The sequence below is a fragment of the Scatophagus argus genome, chromosome 12 (assembly GCF_020382885.2).
Source record: "Scatophagus argus isolate fScaArg1 chromosome 12, fScaArg1.pri, whole genome shotgun sequence".
NCBI lineage: Eukaryota > Metazoa > Chordata > Actinopteri > Scatophagidae > Scatophagus > Scatophagus argus.
In genome coordinates this window covers 10062360-10084037 of record NC_058504.1, presented here as the reverse complement: position 1 = coordinate 10084037, position 21678 = coordinate 10062360, and the positions used below count along the sequence as shown (strand labels likewise).

The following is a 21678-nucleotide window of genomic DNA, read 5'->3' as shown; positions in this document are numbered from 1 at the left end:
GCCTCATGTTATCGGCGTACGCAAAAGAGGATTTAATCACCGTGCAGAGAGCCTGATTACCCGGATGATCTCCCCGATGAAGGGTCTGATCAATAATGCTAATCAGCAGATACTTAAGGCTAAAGTCTGGCCTTATTTTACATGTAAGTTTTATCCAAATTTAGGAACAGGACGTGAAGAAACATGCAACAAAACACACTTTCACGTTTTTGTTTTTTTTCTTTGTTTTTTTAAATAAAAAAAGAAATTAGCTTTTGAATAAGCTAATTATAAACCTTTACAATTGAGTTAGCCCATTCATATTTAGCAAGCAATAAACATCATTTCTTCTCCATGCTGTGCTCCTGTTTGAATACAGCTGCTCAGCTGTTACACGAGCAATGTTTTCCCAGCCCAGCATTCCCGAGAATCACGTTGGTTTCATTGCAAGCAGATTCTCAAAATCTGGGGCACCATATGAGTCTAATTTCCTGCAGTTAAACACGTTAGTAGACAAGGAAAGCTGCAGTGCAAGGAGCTTAGAGGACCAGGACAGAGTGGTGGCACTATAGAGAATTTAATTGGCCCAGAACAGTTCTTTTTTCTCTACTTCTCAAAAGCCACATTTTATATAGTAAACTACCACAGAACTGAAGGGACATGCTGACACACATGATTCATAAGGCTGTTGACACAGGTCAGGTTACAATTATAGTCCAAATTTCATCGTATCGATGGAGAAAATGAATTGATAAATGCTAATAAATGCTTAATTCATTCATTTTAACAAATTGCCTTACATGATGTTAGGTTGATTATAAATGGTTTGCATTTGGTTGATTATAAATAGTTTTATAAATAAATATAAATAGTCTTTTAACTTGGTTATTCTTGTTTAGGCTTTATCTTTTTGTGGCTGTTACAGTGTTTAAGCATCAAAATATTTCATGTAGACATAACAAAATGCCGAAACCCGGGATCGAACCAGGGACCTTTAGATCTTCAGTCTAACGCTCTCCCAACTGAGCTATTTCGGCGACATGCCAAACACTACTATCTTGTCACATTTATAGATAAATTATGCGAATAAGATATGTGAATATATTTATTCCTATATGACCAGTTATCAGGCACTTAAATAGAGGTAAAGCTTCAACCGATTGTTAGGTTATCTTTGTTTTTTTATGGCTCTCGCCAGGCAGCACGTTTCTCACGGTGACGTAATTTTAACGCCCATTTTCAGCGCAGTGGCTGCTGGGAAGAGAGGTCAAGAATCGGTGGCCGTGGAAGACAGGGATTTACTGCTGCGTAAAGCGCTTTGTAGAACTCACTAATACGACCCGCTGAACTACTTCATTATTCCAAACCAGGCGTGTTCGCTTTGCTTGTCACAATACAGGAACTATTATAATAGGCTATCGTCAGTTTTTCAGTAATTCAGTCGATACTCTGGCTATCTGCCGTTAGCTGGCTGGCAGCTGCATTGTTATTGTTTTCGCTTCATTTGGTGGCTATGTAGACACCATTCTCCGAAATTCCCCAGCCGAGGCCGGGGTCCGGGCTGCCTGAGTGATGTTTTTCTGTCCGTCGCGGGAAGATGGATGAAAAGTCCAGCAGCAGCAGCAGCGGCCAGCACCGGCTCCTCATCGTCCTGCTGATGGTGTTGTTGTTTGGCGTCATTATGATCCAGTATGTTTGCCCGAGCGGGTCTGAGTGCCAGATGCTACACCAGCTGGGGTCCTGGTTTAAGGACGGCGGCGCAACTGGTTCCCAGAGCAGGGGCAATGAAATCCAAGACGGGCTCCAAAGGGATCCGTATATCGCAGAAGACGGCGCTCTGGTCCGCTTTGTCCCTCGCTTCAACTTCACCAAGGCCGATTTAAATCGTGTTGTTGACTTCAACATTAAAGGAGACGACGTTATAGTTTTTCTGCACATTCAGAAAACAGGTGGCACGACGTTTGGTCGACATCTGGTCCGAAATATTCAGCTGGAGAGGCCCTGTGAGTGTCACGCAGGCCAGAAGAAATGTACCTGTTACCGGCCAGGTAAAAAGGAGACCTGGCTCTTCTCCCGTTTCTCCACCGGCTGGAGCTGCGGGCTTCACGCAGACTGGACCGAGCTGACCAGCTGCGTCCCGTCACGCATGGACTCACGAGAGGTTTCAGAGAACCTGCCCAGGTTGGTGAGGAAGGATGCTTGTGATAGAAATGAAAAAATCTCAACACTTTGGTGATTTTATAGAAAAATGAAGGCGATTCAGCAAAGCAATGCATTGCAGTGAAGGGAAGATGATAATATCATCAAGCCCCTTCAGTCGCATTAAAAGTATATGTGAACTAAAGTGTAACCCTAGTCAAAAGGTTTCGATTTTACATGTACTGTATAGCACAGCCATGAACATACATATTTAAGTGAACAGTTAAACCTGACCTGAGCTGTGTGGTTGCGATGATCCTTGGAGGAATTTTAACACTGCAAAGCTGGTGGTTGAAATCTGGTTCTAAGGTCATCTTTTCACAGTAGTATGTACGCAAAGATTTTGAAAAGTGTGATTCAGTGGCTTAACTTTAAGCTTAAAATCACTTCTAGTACACACAGAAGAAACGAGTGCAAGACTCCTCAGTTTCTTCTTCAGAGCCAGTTCAACAGCCAAACCAATCCAGCCAATCTGTTCTCCAAGCCTTATGACACGCTCTTAGTAGTTTTGTTAACATTTCATACATCAAAGACCCACTTGAATAATAACCAACAATTAATTAATAAAGAATTGATAAAAAAAAATGCAGCACAAATGAATTACAGCAACACCAATGACATAATACAAACCTAATGTCCTCTTTTTCTCTCCAGTAGGAACTATTATTATATAACCATCTTAAGAGACCCTGTATCACGCTATCTCAGCGAATGGCGTCACGTGCAACGAGGTGCAACTTGGAAGGCCTCCTTACACGTGTGTGATGGACGTTCACCAACACTGTCTGAGCTGCCAAGCTGCTACTCGGGAGACGACTGGTCAGGTTGTTCCCTGCAGGAGTTCATGGACTGCCCCTACAACCTGGCCAACAACCGGCAGACCCGCATGCTGGCTGATCTCAGCCTGGTGGGCTGCTACAACGTCTCCGCAATGAGTGAGGAAGAGCGCTGGGCGGTACTCCTGGAAAGCGCCAAACGTAACCTACGCGGCATGGCTTTCTTTGGGCTGACCGAGTATCAGCGAAAGACCCAGTATCTGTTTGAGCGTACCTTCAGCTTGGAGTTCATCACACCCTTCACACAGCTCAACGGCACACGAGCCTCCAGTGTTGAGGTGCCTACCGAGACGCAGCGCAGGATTCTTCAGCTAAACCGATGGGACGTAGAGCTCTATGAGTACGCCCGTGACCTTTTTCTGCAGCGTTTCCAGGTGGCGAGGCAGCAGGAGCGCAGGCAGGCCAGGGAGAGGCGGCAGCAGGAGAGGAGGCGGCTCCGTGGAAGGTTCACAACAAAGCAAGGGCGGCAGCTGAAGCCCACAGAAACACCTCGTCAGCATGACAGACACTCTGCGGTAGTCAAGGAGCAGCAGAGGACGAAGGATGATGGAGACAGTGTAGAGGCAGAAATTCTTCCCTCAGACTGGTGGGATTTGAATGAGAACAGCACCATGGAGGATTACATGGACAATGTGGAGCAGTGGTAGTGACAGGAGTGAGAAGTGGGCAGTCTTAATAATAATAGTGCCAAGTTCTGCCTTGTCTGTTGTTAATGAATGCAAATTATTTTTATTATATGCCTTCCACTAAATTTTCTGTTGTGTCACCATGAACTATTAAAACATTTATTTATTGATACTGATTGTATTTCTTTGCCATAACTGACGTTCATAATGCATACATTTCCTTGACAGACTGAAAGGCCGATGGAGGTACCTGCAATCCTGTACCTGTCATCTGAACTCTTGTAGCTTTGAATGAGGGGATGTTTCTTTTTTCTTTGATGAAAAGAATCTTTGTTTCTATAAATAATACACTACTGTTTGTGATTTACAATCTAAATGTTTGCCAAATTGTTGTCTTGTCTGAAATGTGCACACTTTAAAATCTACCTGTGATTTTCAATGTCTTTCAAGTAACAGAAAAGGAGAATGAAAGTTTCATAGATACCTCAATGTGTAGCATTAAGTGCTAATATTGTCTGAGTTTTTATATAAAATGCTTTTACATTCATTGAACTGTTGTTCTGTTCTCACCATATAAGATGTCTTGTGTTTGTGTCCTTTTGTCTGCTCATGTGCACAAAAGACTTCAAGCTTATGTATTGCACTTGCAAACATCTGGAACACCAGCAGGGGGCGCTTAAGTGATTTTAATGAAATCCAAACTTCCTGAGTGGAGATACTGATGTAGTAGTTGGCATCACAGCATATTCTTGAATGTGCTTGGATAGGATTTGAAGCATTTTTCAGTGTGATCCTGGGAGGGATCAGCTGTAACAGCTGCTCTTACATTTTTGAAAGAATTATTCAGCGATACATTGAAAATCAGAAGGCTAAAAACTTTTATAGAGATTAATGGGGTTGTTAAAAGGAGGGATGACTTCTTCTTATTAGTGTAGTTGTAGTTGCAGAAATGAGAACACAGTATATGCTGTTAGTTTATATGTTTCGGCATATAAACAATTCAGTTTTAGGGTATATTGAAATTTGGATTTTTCTAAGATAAACCTGCATCCTGTCTTTAATTTCTGCCCCTTTCAAATTTAAACATTTTGGAAAAAATCGAAACTAATAAGCACAGACATATAAAACTATCATGACCGTAGACATAATAAAGAGCTCTTTATTATTTCTGAGATCATGACACACAAATAGCCACTCTCAAGGCCCTGAGAGGGAAGCACGCTCCTCTGCGAACTTCATTTCCTGTTTGGCAACCGTACCTTACTACTTTGAACACGGCATCGGGAACCTATGGGCTTTAGCAGGCATGTTTACACAAAGGGTTTTCATCTCACAAAGTAGTTTCAGATTTAAAAAAAAATCTAAAGATCGCCCAGTTAAAGAAATGCGGAATACAGAAGTAGTGTTTTATTGTGAAAAACCATGAAGCTACCGGAAACACATCGTTTGTAGAACTCAACTGAGTAGCATCAAGTGGAATAGCTCAAAAGTGCTCCCCTATCAACATATTTTGGCTGTCAACCTAAAAGTAAGAAGTAAAAATATCTAATATATTGATTTGATACGTTTTAAATCGTTAAAGTAGTGAGAGACATAAATATACCACCGCCTTTTGAACGTGCTTTTTTTTTTTTTTTAGCTAACAGCAACCTGATCTGGTTGACAGGGAGAATTATCTTAAACTGTCATCTTTGGGCAGCACTGACCCTCAGTAATAATGAATGATTGGTAACCAGTGAAGCCCTTTTCCCGCTTTTGCTTGTACGTGTGTGATCAATCTTACATGCACATATCCCCTAGTGTACCGACTGTAGCTACCTGCGCGGTGTTTATGGCAGCCCACCTTGATACCTGCTGTGTTTCAGTCGTGACTTTGATCTGCCTCAAGTGCTAATGATGTTACCTACTAAACGACACACACGCACACTCTCTCTCCCCCCCAACTCCTCCCTCAACATTTTGCCCTCCCTCTGATTTTTTTTTCTTTTCCCAAATCTGTTATTCAGCTGCGTGCTCTGCCCGTGTTTCAGCCGAGCAAATTTATTTGCAGCTAACCTTTCAGCTGCCAGCCAAACCTTTCTTTCACTCCGCGGCGATAACACGTTGTTTTTTTGTTTGTTTGTTGTTTTTTACTTGCTTCGGTTTTATTATTGCTAGCTAGCGACAATGCGCCTTCTCCGTATTCGTCTTTCACTTCAAGGCAATAGTACTGATTGTATACCAGCCTAAAAACGCGCCTTTATGGAAAACAACGATCAAATAACGATTTTAAGCGACGTTAATGTGAGGGAAGACGTCTGAGTGTGGCTCCGATTGGACTACAAGAAGGTAAGAGGCTGAGCTCATCTGGCGCAGATGAGTTTGCAGCAAATATTAATGTTGCCAGGTTTTTTATATTTAATCCATGTTGCAGTCATTTAAAATGCCTGTTGCGCGGAAGCCCAAAGCTGCTTTGTTGCTGTTAAATACGTGCGTAACTGTGGTGTTACACAGAGGCACGGCGGTAATAACATTTACATGAAACATGTTTTGGGCAGGTCTGTTCAGAGCTGCTCTGCGTGCGTACAAATAACGCTGTAAGCCACCGTCATATTTTAGTCTGGGATCGGCACACAAGGGCTGGGTTGAATGCAGTGTGCAGGGTTTCAAGTGCAAGTTGTTCTTTGTTGTCATGCGAGTTAATAGGAAAAAAAAAATCAAGGTGAAAATACTTTCTGGGACTCTCCTCACTGTCTATTATAAGGGAAGGGCACCTGCAGGTTGCTTCCTGGTTTTCAGTCTGCAGGGTCTCGCGAACAGCCTGCGTGCTTGCATGCAGTACAGGAAGGTTGTGTCTTGTCCTTGTTTACCTAAAGGGTCAGATGCCTACGCCACCACAGCATACTGTGTGCTGTACCTACGCACAGGATGTATTCCCATCATCTTGGCTCCTGGCATCTTGGCAAGTTCATGCTCCCTCCGGTCTTTGGACTCTGCACTAGTCTAGCTAGTTTTTCTTCACTTAATATAAACACTGATAAACTGACAAACACACACGGGCAAAAGCCACATTCTCCACATAACCTGTTTTCATTTTCCCTTTCTCTCTCTCTCACACTCACACACCCACTCATTAACTGCCTGGGATGGTCCATCGTTTATGGTGCAGATTAAACCATCCGCTAACGATGCAGCAGCCATAACAAATAAAAATGTTATGCTGACGTTGCGTTATTGGTCCCACCATAAAGTCTACAGTTTTTATTTTTTTCTGCACAGTTAACTTTCATTCTCTCACAACAGGGATGTGAAACTCCCAGCTCAAAACTGAACAACAACAACAAAAAAAAAGAAAATTAAATTCTTCCAGTCTAGTTTCAGAATTAAAACTCCAAGAGCAGCAGGGAGGCTAAACTGCTTCATTCCATATGTTCTGTGTGGGCCGTGTGGTCCTCTGTGATGGGGTGGGCTTGTATGTTTGTTTGAATGGGAACTGTGATGCTTTAATGAGCTGAAAGGATTACGGATACTTAACCTAATTACTTTGCCCAGTCCCTCCAGGCTGCTGGCTTTCACTCTCATTGTGATTTATGGATCTTCCACCTTGTGCTTTTTAATCAATCACCTGCTCACTGACGTTATCCCCTTTTCGCACTCGTCCTCGTCACTCGTCCTCAAAAGAGTCGTCTTTTATCTCAGCCCCGTCACAGTTGTTTTCATAGCTGCAGTGTTTGTTACACAAGCACCTACGCCTCTGATAGTTCACCAAGGTTTTAAGGAATGGGGAAATTAAGAAAAAAACTCCCCCAGGAAACACTGATTCTCATGTGAAACCAACATGACAAACAACTATGGGACAGGATGTGTTTTCCAAAGTAGAAATGTGAAAATCACTCACTCACTGGCTTTCCCCAGTCTGAGAAAACAATGAAGTCAGTGGTTTTTCTGATTGTAATTTTCTATTCTTTCCACAGTTTAAGTTCAGCTAAATTTTCTGCTCTTTTTATCACTTTAACTTCAGCTGACACTTCACCTTCATGTAGTGCCTCGGTTTTAACTTTTCATCTCCTTTAAGTAATTATATTTCGACTACCAGTTCGATGTCTTTCAGTGTCGTAACTATTTCAAATTTTTAACTGCAAATTTTCACCATCAGATGTTTATTTTCCAACATTTTCTGATGTTATAAATCTTTTATTCTCTCAGTGGTATAAGCCGATAATACTTAACGTTCTGCTTTTACACAATCACTCAATACCTTTAATCGTAAGTTCATAATAAGTTCACTAATAGAACGAGCTTGAATTTCTACACGTCTGTTCAATTGCTTTCAGGGCTTGAACTTCAGCTTTATTGTTGTTGTTGTTGTTGTTGTTCTGTACACACACACACACACACACTCACAAACACATAATACACCCTCTACGTCAAAGATCTTACTGCAAAAGAAGAAAGTAGAGCCGTAGCTTTGCAAATTCTACAAGTTCTATAAACCATCAACATTCACCACTCGAAGGAAATTAAAGAGACAGGGCACTTAAAATATATGGCTGCATAAACCATGATTATGCAACAAAGGGAAAAATCAAAGAGGAGAAATAATAACAATAATAATGATAAGGGTTTTATTTTTCTCCCAAGGACAGGCTACACCTTTCCTTTTACTGAATGTATCCTTGGCGCTTTACAGCTTTATTTGTGTAAGGCTTTCTGCCACATAATCATGAGCAGATAAGGTGCAGGGCTATCTGTCGAGGTGGCACCCAGCCTACACGGCAGCCATAATGCAGACGTCAGAGCGTCAGTGAAGGTTACACTGCCAGTAGCCCTTTGGTGCACTGTGTTTGATGAGGGACGCAGTGCGCTGGAGTCAATGGCAGCCACCCCCATCTGTCCTCCTTATACCCCCCCCCCCATCCGGTTCCACCTACACGTTGACCCCCTCACTGCTGGAGTCCCTCTTCTCGCTGCAGACACCTGGAAGAGAGGCAGCAGCAGCATAATGACTGCTCTAACTGGGACGCTGTGTTTATTCATCACGCTGCATCTCTGCAAAATGATCAGTTGATGCTCGTGCTGCATTGTAAAGGTCAGACAAGTTCAGTAGGCCAAGATTATTCCTGTACAAAATGTACATTACTTTCTTATACTATGTCAGAATTGAAAGAACATTAATCTGCAGCTATTTTGATAATTGCTTCGAACGTCAGCTTCCCAAATGTGAGGATTTTCTGCTTTTCTTTGTCATAAGTGTCATAAGTTTGTCATAAGTTTGTCATTGTTGACTCTGGAAAACTGTGACATTTCAAATGATGATCCGACTGAATTTTAATCAGAGACAATCATGATTTGCACCATACTGGGTATATGATAACGTTACATTCGTTTAGTTACTGTCCTGGCAGCGCAGCTGATGTATATTTTCATTCTTTCTTATGTATGTTTTGTTTTAACTTAAGAGCTTCATCCCATTCATCTGTGCTATGAAGGACAACATCAAGGTAGTCGTGGTGTGTGGGTTGCAGCTACACAGTAATGCAGCCTCCAGCATGTAGCACCAAGCCCTTGTCTCTTGAGCAGAGCTCTTGATCGATGTTTATGGTCTTGCTCTCTTCGGGCCTCCTCATCTTTTATCTTTGCTGTGACAGGTAGTCTTGTGCACTTGACAGCAGCTTGACAGTAGATGTTTGATTTCATACTGAAGGATCTTAAGAAAAAGCAGCTCATTGTGACATAAAAAAAAAATCAAATGAACGCAAGTAGACATATTTCGCTCGATGCAGGCAGTTCATGTCCAGGTTACGTTTTGTGCATTTTTTGTGTATAAGCTTTGAAAACAACTCTGATGAAAGCAGCATACTGTTGGATTTACCTTGGTGGTGGTTATATCATTCTGCTGCTGCTGATAAATTATTAAGTGACTGTTGTGCAGATTAGTCCCATGGTGTACTCACCCAGCGGAGTCAATCAAAGCTCTTGTAGGGGTGACTACCATTTAGCTGTTTTAGCAATCACCAATTAGCATGACTTTAGAGGTGTCGATCTGTTGTTTTCTTAAGTCACTTTGGTCCAGACTTTTTGCTCAAGCTCAACAACTATGAGATGAATTTCCATTAAATTTTCTGCAGGCATTCAGGGGCCCCACACAGTGATCCCTGATGACTTTCACAATCCCCTGACTTTTCATCTAGACTCATTACCAGGTCAGCATTATCTTTTGGTTTATTTTTTGCATACTAATATGCTAAGCTAAAATATTGAACATGGTAAAAATGAAATGTGCTTATTATGCTGACTTCAGTATTTAGCCCAGAGCTGATTATCTATTCTGAGTACACATTTTGCACTGTAAGTCTCCATGTTTCTGCAAAGTGGTTCCACCCACTTGTGAATAACTAATTCATAAACCATATTTACTATTTTGTCTGAATGCCAGATCTGTTAGCTTACTAGTAGCTCTTTCAAGTCGTTCTGCCCATTTATTGACATGCTGTAAAAAACACAACCTCTGAGAGGGAAGGTCACATTTTCACCAACTTACACATTATTCCCTGGCATGAGTTTTCTATTTTTAACTGCCGCGATTGTCTTGCAGTGTCCGTACAGGCCCTGATAGAGGCCAAAGGCAAACCTGGCAAAAGAAGGCTTAGTTACACATTTATTGGATATTTTCGAGAAGGAGAAACTCCTGGAAAGCGGAGTCATCACAGTATATATCAGGCAGTGAAAGGTCATTACTGTGTGTTTTCAAGGGGTGCAGTATAAACTAGAATGGTTTTGGAGGAGAGCCAGTGTTGCTGTGTAGCTTTCCAAGAATGGCTGTAATGGCAACTGTGCGCCATTTGGTGTGACGAGAGCGAGGAGAGGAAGTGAGGATCGTTGCTGAGGAGCATTTTGATGATGCGTGTTGCATATTGCTGAGCTGCGTCGCGAGGGTGTGCGTAAGCAAGGGCACTTGACACCGATGTGGAGCTGAATGCAGGACAGGCAAAGCCGCAGGAGGAGCTCTTGTCTGGTCCCCCCACCCCTGAGAAAAGTTTCTATCGATCTGTAGGTAGGCTGGGAGGAGGCGGAGGCACAGACGAGCATAATAGTTAAGCAAGCAAAGCAATTGCTGTACCTACTCATCTCTCATTCCTGGCTCTCCAGTGTTTTTGGCTGGGATGTGTCTTTGTTCTTGTGTTTGAAGGTGGGTGTATCAATTCAGTTCACCCCCCCCCCCCATCCCTCCGTCTCCCACTCCACTGCGGTGTTCTCCTTATGGGCTGTCTATCTGCATGCTCTCATACACACTCACACACACACACTTGTTCCCTCCCTCTCCCCCCCTTGGCAGCTCCTCCGTCTGTGTCTGCCGCCATCAGACGCAGGGACCGATAATATCTGCTCCAGCCCCTCTCTCCTCCGCCTCCTTTTTTTTTTGTACTTCTCCTCTGCTGCATCTTGTCTATTGTTTATTCACTTTGTGCATTAATGTACTACTGTGCCCTTGTGTTTTAAACAGGACAGCCTTCCTTTCTCTTCACCTTGTACTCAGTCTAAAACACTGCTTGGACTTTGCCTTTCCCTGGGAAGCTGTATTGTAGTTTCTTCTCCAAGCATATCTTTATTGAGCCGCCTCGCTGATTGTTATCTGTATTCAGTTAGTGTCCGGACACATCACTCTGTTCCCCGAGAGCGAGTTGCACAGCAGGCTGCGTGCACCGTCCTGGCATCACACTGCAGTATAGTCTACTGTTTGAAAAGACATAACTTACTCCTCCTACGTCTGTGAAAAGACAAAGCTGTCTGGAGTCAGCTCAGAGTTGTTGTACAGTTTGAATGTTAGCATGTGGCTCAGCCATGACTGTGCTGTACCAGTGAAAAAATCCTGGGGGGAACAAGGACGGGCTCTTTGGAAGGAGGAGCTGCTGTGGAAACTGCCCTGTCATTGGTTTTTGATGTGCTCCGCATGCCTGCAAAAGTTTGTCTGATTGGCTGGAGCCCTGCATTCAGCACCGCAGCTGCAGTTGTGTAGAACTACCACCCTCTCTTTCTGCCCTGTCTCTCGTTTTTTTATTTATTTTTTTTACGTCTTCCCTTCATATTAGTAACCGTCTGGGAATCATCGGTGTAGACCACACGTGCACAGCCTTGCAGGCGATTTCAAGGACGCCGCTTTTCACACTGTATTGCAGCTTCATGTCAAGTTAGTCAATTACTTTCTGCTCCATGGAGCTCAGGGGACTTGAAGTGACGTCTCTGTCCTGCCTGCAATCTCCCTCCATCCCCTCTCTCCCTCTTCCTCTCTCTCTTGTATCACTTAATCAAGACATAGCTTGCCCTTTCCTGTTCATTGCTGCCTCCCTCCCGTATGCTCTGTTCCTCTATTTGTTTGTCCTCGCTTTATTCTCTTTGGCTCTTTCCCTTTTCCCCTCTTGCCTCGTGGTCGTCATTACCCTCTGTTTAAACACAAGGTTGTGGCTTCACGTTCTGTTTTTTTTTTCTTTTCAACAGGCTGCTGTTTTGTTACTGCGTTGAATTAATGTTTGCCTTTCTGTTTTTTGCAGTTTTCGGCAAGACGGCGAGGAAGGACATGCAGAAAAAAGGTCAGTGAGGGGGATGACAACAGAAGAATAGGCAACGGCAAAGGAGGGATGAAAAAGAGACTGAAATAAGAGGAGGAAGTGGAACTCCAAAGTGCCTACTGCGAGCGGTCGTCTGCTGCTGTTTAGCTGTTGTCTGACTCTGCTGGATGAGAGCAGGACGGGGCTCAGTGTGTGTTTGGCCTTGAATGGAGGCTATATTTTATCCTGACAGCCACAGAGTCATCCACCCCACATTGCTTAGCTGCAGTTCCAGCCTACCCTGAGCTGAGGTTGCGGCCGGTCTCATCACTTCAAGGAAAACATCCCCATAAGGTTCTGCTTTTTGTTCCTCTACAGAAATCTTCTTTTTTCAGGCTGTTCAGACATAACTAGCGCCACAGCGACAAGCTCCAGCCTTGGCCATGTTGACATGAATGTAATAGTTTCTTATAGTGGAAGTCGGTCTATTCAGGTGAAGGCACAGATAGACACTGACATATCTAAGCATGCCAGAGTGATGTCCTTGGAGTAGTTTCTGTTTTTTGGGTTTTTTTTTTTCTTTTTCTTTTACTTTTTTTTCGAGACAGAGCTGGCCTCTGCTCACAGTCGACCCCCTCTATCTCAACCCAGTGAAACTTCAGCTGCTACTTTTCCCAGGAAGAACTAATAAACATCCCCTAAAATACACCAACCAAAAGGACTCGCCGCCTATTTGTGCTGAGGAAAAAAAAAATATTTCTGCTTCTGTCTCCTCTGTATTTTTGCTGGGGACTTTTTCTTGCATCACTATTAGTCACCCTTGCTCTCATCAGACAATTTTCCGTCCATCTGTCTCCACCGCTGCTCAGTGTTTGTGAGCGACTCCAATGGCTGTCAGCATGACCATGGGACGGGACACCAAATGGCTGACCCTGGAAGTGTGTCGTGAGTTCCAGAGAGGGACCTGCTCGCGGTCTGACGCCGAGTGCAAGTTTGCCCACCCCTCCCGGAGCTGCCATGTGGAGAATGGCCGAGTCATCGCCTGCTTCGACTCCCTGAAGGTAACAATGCAACAGACATTACATTACGTCCCTCGCCGTGCTGAATCTCATATGTTCAGACGCATGCATTGGGATCTGTGTCGAATTAGCTGATGACTCTGAACTGTGTTGAGCAAATGAGTTGAATTAAAGACATTCTCAAACACACACACACACACACAGGCTGATAAACACAAACAAGGGTTTTGCCATTGTGTTTTATACCTGAGGTGGTCTTTATTTCAGCTGAGATGGCCCCCATTACCTATCTGTGACTTCAGAAATCTGGTACTATATTTAATGAGGGTGACTGTCATTTAGGCTGTCGTCTACTAACTGAATTGTTCAAGAGAGCAGATGCGTCAGGATGAATTTCCTAGAAACATTTGCAAACTGTGTCAGTTGGTCAGTTGATCCACCCTTTTCACCTCCACATACTTTTTTCAAAGTTATTTTTGTCAAAAGTAATTTTGATCTGATCCATATGTGCTTGTGATACTGGGACTGGGATGTTTGGGATCATTTTTGTGATATTTATAGGTCCCTGTAATTGCGTTGTGTGTCTCTTTTGTTTGTAGTCTACATTAACAATTAAAAAAAGATTGCACGCAGAATGATGTTTAAAATGCTTTTTAAATTAAATTTTTTGGCCCCATCATGGAGTCTAAAGCAGTGAATTTCAAAGACGAGTGGGTGATAAGGGGTGATATGTGATAAAGCAATATACATGTATTGAAGAAATAGTTATCACTGTATAAATGGTATCATTTGATGGTCTATGTAAGGGATAACACTTGACAAGCTGTGTTGTAATTTATGTTGTTGCCTCAACAGCGTAGCTAACAGTATTGCATAAGTCGTCTTCTTCTACTGACTCACACAAATATCAAACATGTTCAAAGTTAAATTAGCAGAGTTCACACTGTGCAGCTGTTTTTATCTGTTGGTTACGCAAATAGCCTCATTGTTGCCGTATTGTGGTTTAATACTGCTGCGTTAATTTAGAGCTGAAATCAAACAGCTGCGTCACAGATGTTCATTTATCGTGTTTGGTGACTTAAAAGTTAATCCACACCTTCCAGCCAGTCAGAATAGAAAATGTTCAGTGGCTGTGGTACAAACTTTCTTATTCGCCGACGAAGGTCGTCACGATATCCAAATTTTAAGCCGCCTTTTAAAAAAGAATTTCTTTTTTTATTCAACAAAGTGCATACAGTGCTGGTACGGAACACACGTCAGTAATGTAATAGTGTTAATATATGTGTGTTCCTTGGGTTACATACACACACGCACACACATATAGATTTTGATTTGCTTTTTAAAGCTTATTATTTTAAAGACATATATTATTGTTATTAAAAACGTATCGATTCTTCTGACTTGTTATGCCCTACACTAATTGGACATGTGATTCTCTTTACCTGAACACATGCACATATGTATAAAAACGTCAGGAGGTGCTTGTTATTGTCCGTGCGTAATTTCTCACAAAGCCATTTTGCTGACAGTCTGTCAGCCCTTCTGTGGGCTACGTGGACTCGTCGATTGTGCTGCTACAACATCACTGCAGCTGCTTGCCTGGCTCTCCGGCTCTACTCATACGCAGCGGAAAAACTAACAGCCTGAGTAGTGATGATGCTTCACGGTGTTTTAGCAGAGCTCCGACCATCAATGGCCAGTTGCGCTAAAACAGAGGAGAGACTGTTGCTGTGACGGCATACGTGTGTGTGTGTGTGTGTTTGTGAGAGATTTTCCTCGACCGGCTTTCGAGCAGGGAAAAAGTGAGACTTAGACAAGGGGCTTTCTGTCTGAGTGCAGCTGCTGTCTCCCTGTTTATTGAGTTAGAATTTATTATTCAGCCATTTTTCTGTGTTATGTCCTCCAGAGCAAGATGGAGAGGGAGCGAGAGAGAGGGAGAGAGACGGGAGAGAGAGGGGAGAGAAGCTGAGAGGCGGCCTAGCAACAGCACAGGAGTGCGTACCGATTGGATAGTTTGATCTTTCTGAGTGGCACGGCTGTTTTTAGCACAGAGCAACAGTCTGACTCTGTGCTGGTTGCATTGATGGAAAGAGGCGAACCGCTTTGTACCAAAGGGAGTGGACAAGCATTAAAGGCTACATTTGGTTGTTTGAAGCCCCGGGGTCATGTTGTTAGTTTGAGAAAGAACTGAAGTTGTTGACAGTTGAAGGTCAAAGCGGATTTCTTTATCAGGAGCTGCCGCAGGGCTTTAGTGCCGGCACAGTATGTCAACAACCACCTCTTTACAACAGAGTTTCTATCCCCATTGTTTCTGAGGATTATACTCAGCTGACAGCCGTTGTTTTTGGTTGACTGACTAAACAAAAAACAAAAGAAACACCTTCATTTGTGTCCCACAGAGCTGCTCTACAGCATCACTCCTTGCTCCTGCTGTCCACCTGCCCCTCCCTTCTTTGTTAATTTTATGGATTTATCCACTAATGGCCTCCCTACTCACCGTCACTCCCATATCTGGCATCTCCAGCCCGGTCCGAGACAACCACTGTCATTCCCTGTTGCTCCCCCATTAGCTCTGTCTGGTTGGTCTGAAGCTGCTGCAGGGGAGGGAGGGAGGGGGCAGCTCACCGCCCAGTTCTTTTTACCTTGTTAACCGGAGTGCTGCTGTCATCTCCAGTGATTAGTGTGTACGTATGTCGCATCTGCCCAACATACAGTAGATTCAACAGCATTGTCACTTTTGGGTGACATCACGCTAGGGCTGCAACAGTTATTTTCATTATCAGTGAATCTGCTGAATACTTTGTCAACCGACAGACAACAATTCTGAACTCAAAGATGCTCATTTTCCTATACAGCCATGCTAGGCAAGCTAACATTAACACGAAACACAAAGTACAGCTGAAAATGACGACAGTGCCATTGGTTTTGCAGATATTTGGTAACAAACAATTTTGACCTAATGATGGCGCTAGATGAAAGGTCAGAGGCTCTTCAAAGGTTATTCAGCATCACAGTGGCTCTAAGATGAAAAGTCATGGGATCGCCAGAGTCAGTAAGATTCATCCTCTGGGGACCACAGATGTCTGTTTAAAGTTTAATTCATTCTTAATGTTGAGATATTTGTCTGTGAAGCGTTGAACAGACCAACAGTGCCGTCTCGAGAGTCATGCCACTAGTATGGCTAAAAGAACTACTCAAACAGTTCAGCAGTTACCAAAACTCAGTTTTCTGTCCATCAACCAGTCAACTAATTGTCTCAGCTTTACATCATTGTCACATTTCAAAATGAGTCAAAATGATGCGATCCTTTAACTGAGGAAAAAGTCTGTCTCACGTTTATGTGGGATAATATGCATCTTTAGATCTATCTGAGTATGTCCCATCTCACACATAAATGCAGAAAGGAGATCCCTGCCCCAGTATGTACCTCATCACCTCTTGTCACCGGCCTCCCTCCCAACACCAGATTTTGTAGCTTTTAGTAAGCTTTAGAAAAGGTTTTATGTCTGCATTAATGTTCATAATAGTAGAAGAAAAAAAAATCCAGGCATTAATTTGGTCCAACTGTGCGTTTGTTTTTGCGTGTTTTGGGGGGAGGGCACAATGTACAAAGTACGTCATTATTCTCATCAGTATGTACTTTTCTTTTCCTCTGAGTTTGCGCTCGTGAGACTCACTCCTCATCACAGACTCATCTCCAAACACACAGCTCGCTCGCTGACGCAAAGCCTTCTCCCATCAGTGTAGGCGAGAGTGTTTGTGTATGCCTGTGAAACCATCCTGACCATTTTTCAGGCTGCTGCGTCCCTGCTTCTGTGCTTCTTCTCTGGTGTGTGAGATCTTGTGAATCCCTTATTCATGCTGCTATAGGAGACTCTGCGGTTACCTCCTGTCCTGTATAGTGCTGCAAAACACCCTCTTTTTCTTTCCTGTGTCCTCATCTCAGCGTGACATCATCCATCGCCGTCAAGAGTCTCTGCACCATGACGTCAGTTTGTCCTTTATTTTCCACTGTTTTGCAGCTTGTGGCTCATGGTCACTTAATCTGAGCTTGTCTGTGTGGGTGTGGTCCGATGATGGAGGATTTGACTGATGTAGTTTAGCGGGTTAACAGCTCATCTGCAGGGGCAGACAGCTGCTGGCAACTCAGGGGTTTAATGAAGACTGCAGTGTTTCCTCTGAGTGTCTTTTGACCCGCAGTGTTCCTGCAGCACCATCTTCACCTTCCCCACAGACTCTGGCAGGGAGGAAGGACGCTGCTTTAATGATATTCTGGGGCGAAATGAATTGCTTTAAGAAAAACGTCTCACAATCTGATTTCGGGTTTGTCACGAAGTCAAAAATGAAACGTGAAAATGAGCATAAGGAATGACTTCTGAACAAAATGGGTTGCGGCAGAGGTTAGTGTTAGTAATATTGATATTAGTAAGCGTTAGGTTAGAGAAAAGCTTTGTTTTGAACCCATAGTTTTGCTTTATATGCGACATACTGCATTGACCGCAAGATAAATTACTGCTATGAAAAGGAAAGTCAGAGAGTTACAGGCTTGTCAGAGGAACTTTTACTGCAGTTATTCATTTTTCAGTTCCCATCCAAAAAAACGTTTAATTAATTAAAAGATATAGATGAGTCACAAGACTTCTGGAAAATGTTGTTGTTGTTGTTGTCACTTGTGTTATAAAGTTCAAACTTTGGCTGTAGTCTCGCAAAGTGTCTCTGCTTTTGTTGTGCGAGCCTGCATGTGTTGAGTGAAGCTTTGCATACAGGACAAATAGAAGCACTTTGACGATGTGTCTCGTGAACAGCTGTCTCTCTCTCTGTGTTCACTGGAGTGACATGTTTAAGGGCAGTCCTGGTAGAGCATGTGTTTTTAATAGTTAGCTGTAGTTACCGAGACACATCGTTTCAACAGAGAAGTGCAGCACTTGATTATTTTATTATGGGTAAAACCTGACCTTCACTCGACTGTGGTTAAAACCTCATGTCAGTAAATCCTGTTCTGACCTCCTGAAGGTGAGGAGTCATAGAGATCAGTAATTAGAAATTTATTTTCCAGCTATACTTTATCAAACTATTATGTGTCACGGTATTATATAAAGTCAAGTGGTTAAATTTACTTAAGTACTTCAAACTTTTTGCTGCACTCCATTTGTTTGACATTTGCAGCTATTAGTTACTTTACACATACAAAATATTCGATGACCTTATAAAATATGTTGTGTTGTTATATGTTTAACTACACAACAGTATGTAAAATAGTTTAAATTAACTCCGTCTCGACTGGCTACAGCAGTAAAATGCTCTAATCTAATAACATAATGTATAATTGTATAACACACAGGGGCCATTTTTCTACAATGAGCACTTTTAGTACATTTTTCTGGTAATATTTACACACTAGTTTTGTTTAATACATACTGTTTTGATACACACTTTTGTTTAAGTAACATTTTCTGTGCAGGACTTCCACCTCCACCAACAGTATTATGCACATTTTTAGAAATCTTAGTACAAATGTAGGTTAAAAAACAACTTAAGCTTCTCAGGCTTGGCAGTAAATTCTTTATTTTAAAACATGTTAATATCATATTGTTATAAGCTTATTGATCTCTGTTCTCCATCTAATCCAATTTCAGCTCCTCTCTGTACAAAACAAGTGCATGTGCTGCCTTTGCTTTGGGATGTTTGCCCCCCCCCGTTAAGTACCAAGTCGAGATACTGTGAGAGTGTGTTGTACAGGCCGGTGAGAGTCGAGCATATGTTTACACTCTCCAGCTCGTCATCTCTTGTCAACAAAGTTTATTTGACTTCTGCTGCATCTCTGTGGAAAAATCTAAAGCTGCCTTGAAATACTTCACCTGTCATTTCCAGTAGATGAATGCAACTAAGTACATTTACGCAAGCACTCAAGTACAAATTCAAGGTGCATGTACTCTACTGGAGTACTTCCTTTTTACGCATGTACTTTTTGCTCCGCTACATGAGTTTAGTTACCAATTACTTTTCAGATTACAGTTTTTCAAGCATTCCTGTCCAGTGAAAAACAAGTTTGGTGATTTTGAATTTGAATTCTTGTGATAAACTGAACGTTGAAATGACAAAATTCTCCTGCTGCTCAAATTAAATCAGTTTTTGTGAGTTGCCTTTTAGAGGTGCGTGGGTCTTACAGGACTGCAATGCTACAAACACATGATGATCTTACAGAATCTGATGCATTGCTGTAAGCTAAACTACCAACAGTATGTAAAGTAGTTCAAATGAGCTCAGCCTAAAACATCTGCAGCAGAAAAATGCAACACACTCACCAGTGCAGCAGTTGTATTAAAACAAAACATCAGGTATAATAATAAAACTCTGACAGGGAACATTTTACAGCACTATAAGTACTTTTAGTGTTGATACTTTAAGTACATTTCTGTGATCATACCTTAAGTTGCTCTAAACTGCTCTTAAAACTTACTTGTCTATACACTACAAAAGGATAAAATGTTTCAAGTAACCTGATTTGCTTGTAGAAAGAAGACACAGCTTTGAATGACAGTTAAATGTCCCACTTGTTGTTTTTTATCTGATCATTGATTATTGATTCCTGCACAATGTGCTTTTAATGATGAACATTTTCAGAAAATTATTGCACATTTCTCATGAATTGCCCAACATGCCGTTTCTCAATCTTCAGTAGCACATAAGTTCACCTGAATTTATAATAATAATAAAAATAATAATGATAATAACTTTATTTACATAGCAACAAGCATAACAACAAAACCAACAAATTGTATAAGAATATAAGGCAATAAACAAAATATAAATAGACAATTGTTGAACAACATTGAAGATTTAAGATTTTTACTGTAAGTTTACCTTATATTGCTGGATTCTACATGTTCTGGTTTAACAAATTGTAGCTGGTTACATGGATGACTAAGTGCAGAACTGACGTAAGTTGAGCTTTGGATCTTCAGTGTGGTGGTTTCTGTCGATCTGAGGTCTCAGTGCCGTCACTCTCATCTCTCTGTGCTGTGCTGTATGCTGTGTACTTATCCCTTAAATAAGAGTCACTGCAAGGTGTCACTCCACCTGCCTGCTCTCATCTTTCCTCCAACCTGTCTCCTCCACAGGGGCGCTGCACACGTGAGAACTGTAAATACCTACACCCACCTCCGCACCTGAAAACCCAGCTGGAGATCAACGGGAGGAACAACCTGATCCAGCAGAAGGCCGCGGCGGCCATGTTGGCTCAACAGATGCAGTTCATGCTGCCTGGAGCACAGCTGCAACCCATAGTGAGCAGTTCATGATAAAACTATTAGTTATTAGAATTATTTAATTTTTCAGTCAGTGCAGTGTTTTTTAGAAATGTCATTTATTTATTTATCAAAAACCTAACACTGCTCTCTGTGTACTGTCAGCGATGCTCTGGTCACTAACAGGGTGGCACTTGGTTTGTGTGGCTCCCGTCAAGTGTGGTTAAATTTTTTCCAACTGCTGTCCTCCACTCAAGATCGAATAAAATAAAGAGAAAAAAAAGAGAATTCTTCTGTCTATCATATAAACCTGAAAGCCAAAGTTACTTGTCATATAGTTACTACATGCCATAACTTGCTTTGTCTCTTTCGCCTCTGCCTTTCTCTCCCTTCCTCAGACAACATTCCCAATGACGCCCTCCCTGGCAACGAGTCCCAGTATGGCTTTCAGCCCCTATCTGAACCACATGGGCCCAGGCATGGGCTTGATGCCTGAGCTGCTTCCCAGTACTCCCCTGCTGGTGCCTGGGAGTCCCACCGGCCTGGCAGCCATGGCCAACGGCACCTCCACACAAAAACATGTGCGCACAGACAAGCTGGAGGTATGCGGCCTGCGTGCAGTTGCTGTGTTGCTATGTTTGGCCTAAGTATGATGAAAGGTAAATGTTGATCAGTGCTCCCGCTGACCCTGCCAGGTTTGTCGAGAATTCCAGCGCGGTAACTGCACAAGGGGTGAGAGCGACTGCCGCTATGCTCACCCACTGGAAGCTGGAATGGTGGACTGCAGTGAGAACTCAGTCATTGTCTGCATGGACTACATTAAAGGCCGCTGCACCCGTGACAAGTGCAAATACTTCCATCCCCCGGCTCACCTGCAGGCCAGGATCAAGGCTGCACAGCACCAAGTTAGTCAAAACACAACGTCTGCAGCCTTGGTGAGTCCTTTAACAATGCTGAGAATAATCGGCTGCTTTTCTATGATACAAGGAATCCTAGCTCAGAGAAAACACAGGTGTAAATCTATACTTGAAGGGTACATATTCATTCATTTACCATATCTGCTTAACACAGCAGTGAAACAGGAGAAGATTTTCTTATTCTCTACTTAGATACTGTATACCAATGCAGTGAAGGATCAGAGTATCACAGTGTCCTGCAGGAAGCTTGAAATTTGATAATGTAGTCTGAGGATTATGGTTTTTTATTAATGTCTGCTACCGTGCATGTGTCTGAGTCTGTGCTCTCAA

General features: G+C 42.6%; 2 protein-coding genes and 1 non-coding gene across 12 annotated transcripts in view; 2 read left to right on the top strand and 1 right to left on the bottom strand.

Annotated features, from left to right (window-relative positions):
* Window positions 1-876: 876 nt before the first annotated feature.
* Window positions 877-4187, top strand: hs6st2 (heparan sulfate 6-O-sulfotransferase 2). 2 transcript variants are annotated; one of them, XM_046406880.1, is made up of 3 exons: window positions 879-1349; window positions 1499-2160; window positions 2833-4187. In XM_046406880.1, exons 2-3 carry the CDS (start codon window positions 1577-1579, stop codon window positions 3659-3661), a joined length of 1413 nt encoding a protein of 470 aa, XP_046262836.1. In that variant the 5' UTR covers window positions 879-1349; window positions 1499-1576; the 3' UTR covers window positions 3662-4187. The 2 variants fall into 2 exon arrangements, with proteins under 2 accessions (XP_046262837.1, XP_046262836.1); XM_046406881.1 differs by having other exon boundaries at window positions 877-2160; window positions 2836-4187.
* On the bottom strand, window positions 944-1016 carry trnaf-gaa. The gene has a single exon. It is a non-coding gene; the product is annotated as a tRNA-Phe (tRNA).
* Window positions 4188-5060: 873 nt separating the features above from the next.
* The window catches only part of mbnl3 (muscleblind-like splicing regulator 3), a 29094-nt gene continuing 12476 nt past the window's right edge, over window positions 5061-21678 (top strand). For 2 of the 9 annotated variants that reach the window (XM_046407175.1, XM_046407177.1), the window contains exons 1-5: window positions 5346-5968; window positions 12169-13226; window positions 20306-20470; window positions 20830-21033; window positions 21127-21366. In XM_046407175.1, coding sequence (XP_046263131.1) covers window positions 13053-13226; window positions 20306-20470; window positions 20830-21033; window positions 21127-21366 — 783 coding nt within the window. In that variant the 5' untranslated portion in view covers window positions 5346-5968; window positions 12169-13052. Of the gene's footprint in view, window positions 5169-5339; window positions 5969-11835; window positions 12076-12168; window positions 13227-20305; window positions 20471-20829; window positions 21034-21126; window positions 21367-21678 lie in introns of those variants that run through there. The other 7 variants (XM_046407173.1, XM_046407176.1, XM_046407180.1 and 4 more) reach the window with 7 other exon arrangements.

Bases quoted from the DNA above. Each gene is read 5' to 3' on its own strand.
- hs6st2 (XM_046406880.1), top strand. From the start codon at position 1,577: ATGGATGAAAAGTCCAGCAGCAGCAGCAGCGGCCAGCACCGGCTCCTC. The intron at 2,161-2,832 runs GTTGGTGAGGAA...TTTTCTCTCCAG, and splicing joins GTTTCAGAGAACCTGCCCAG to TAGGAACTATTATTATATAA.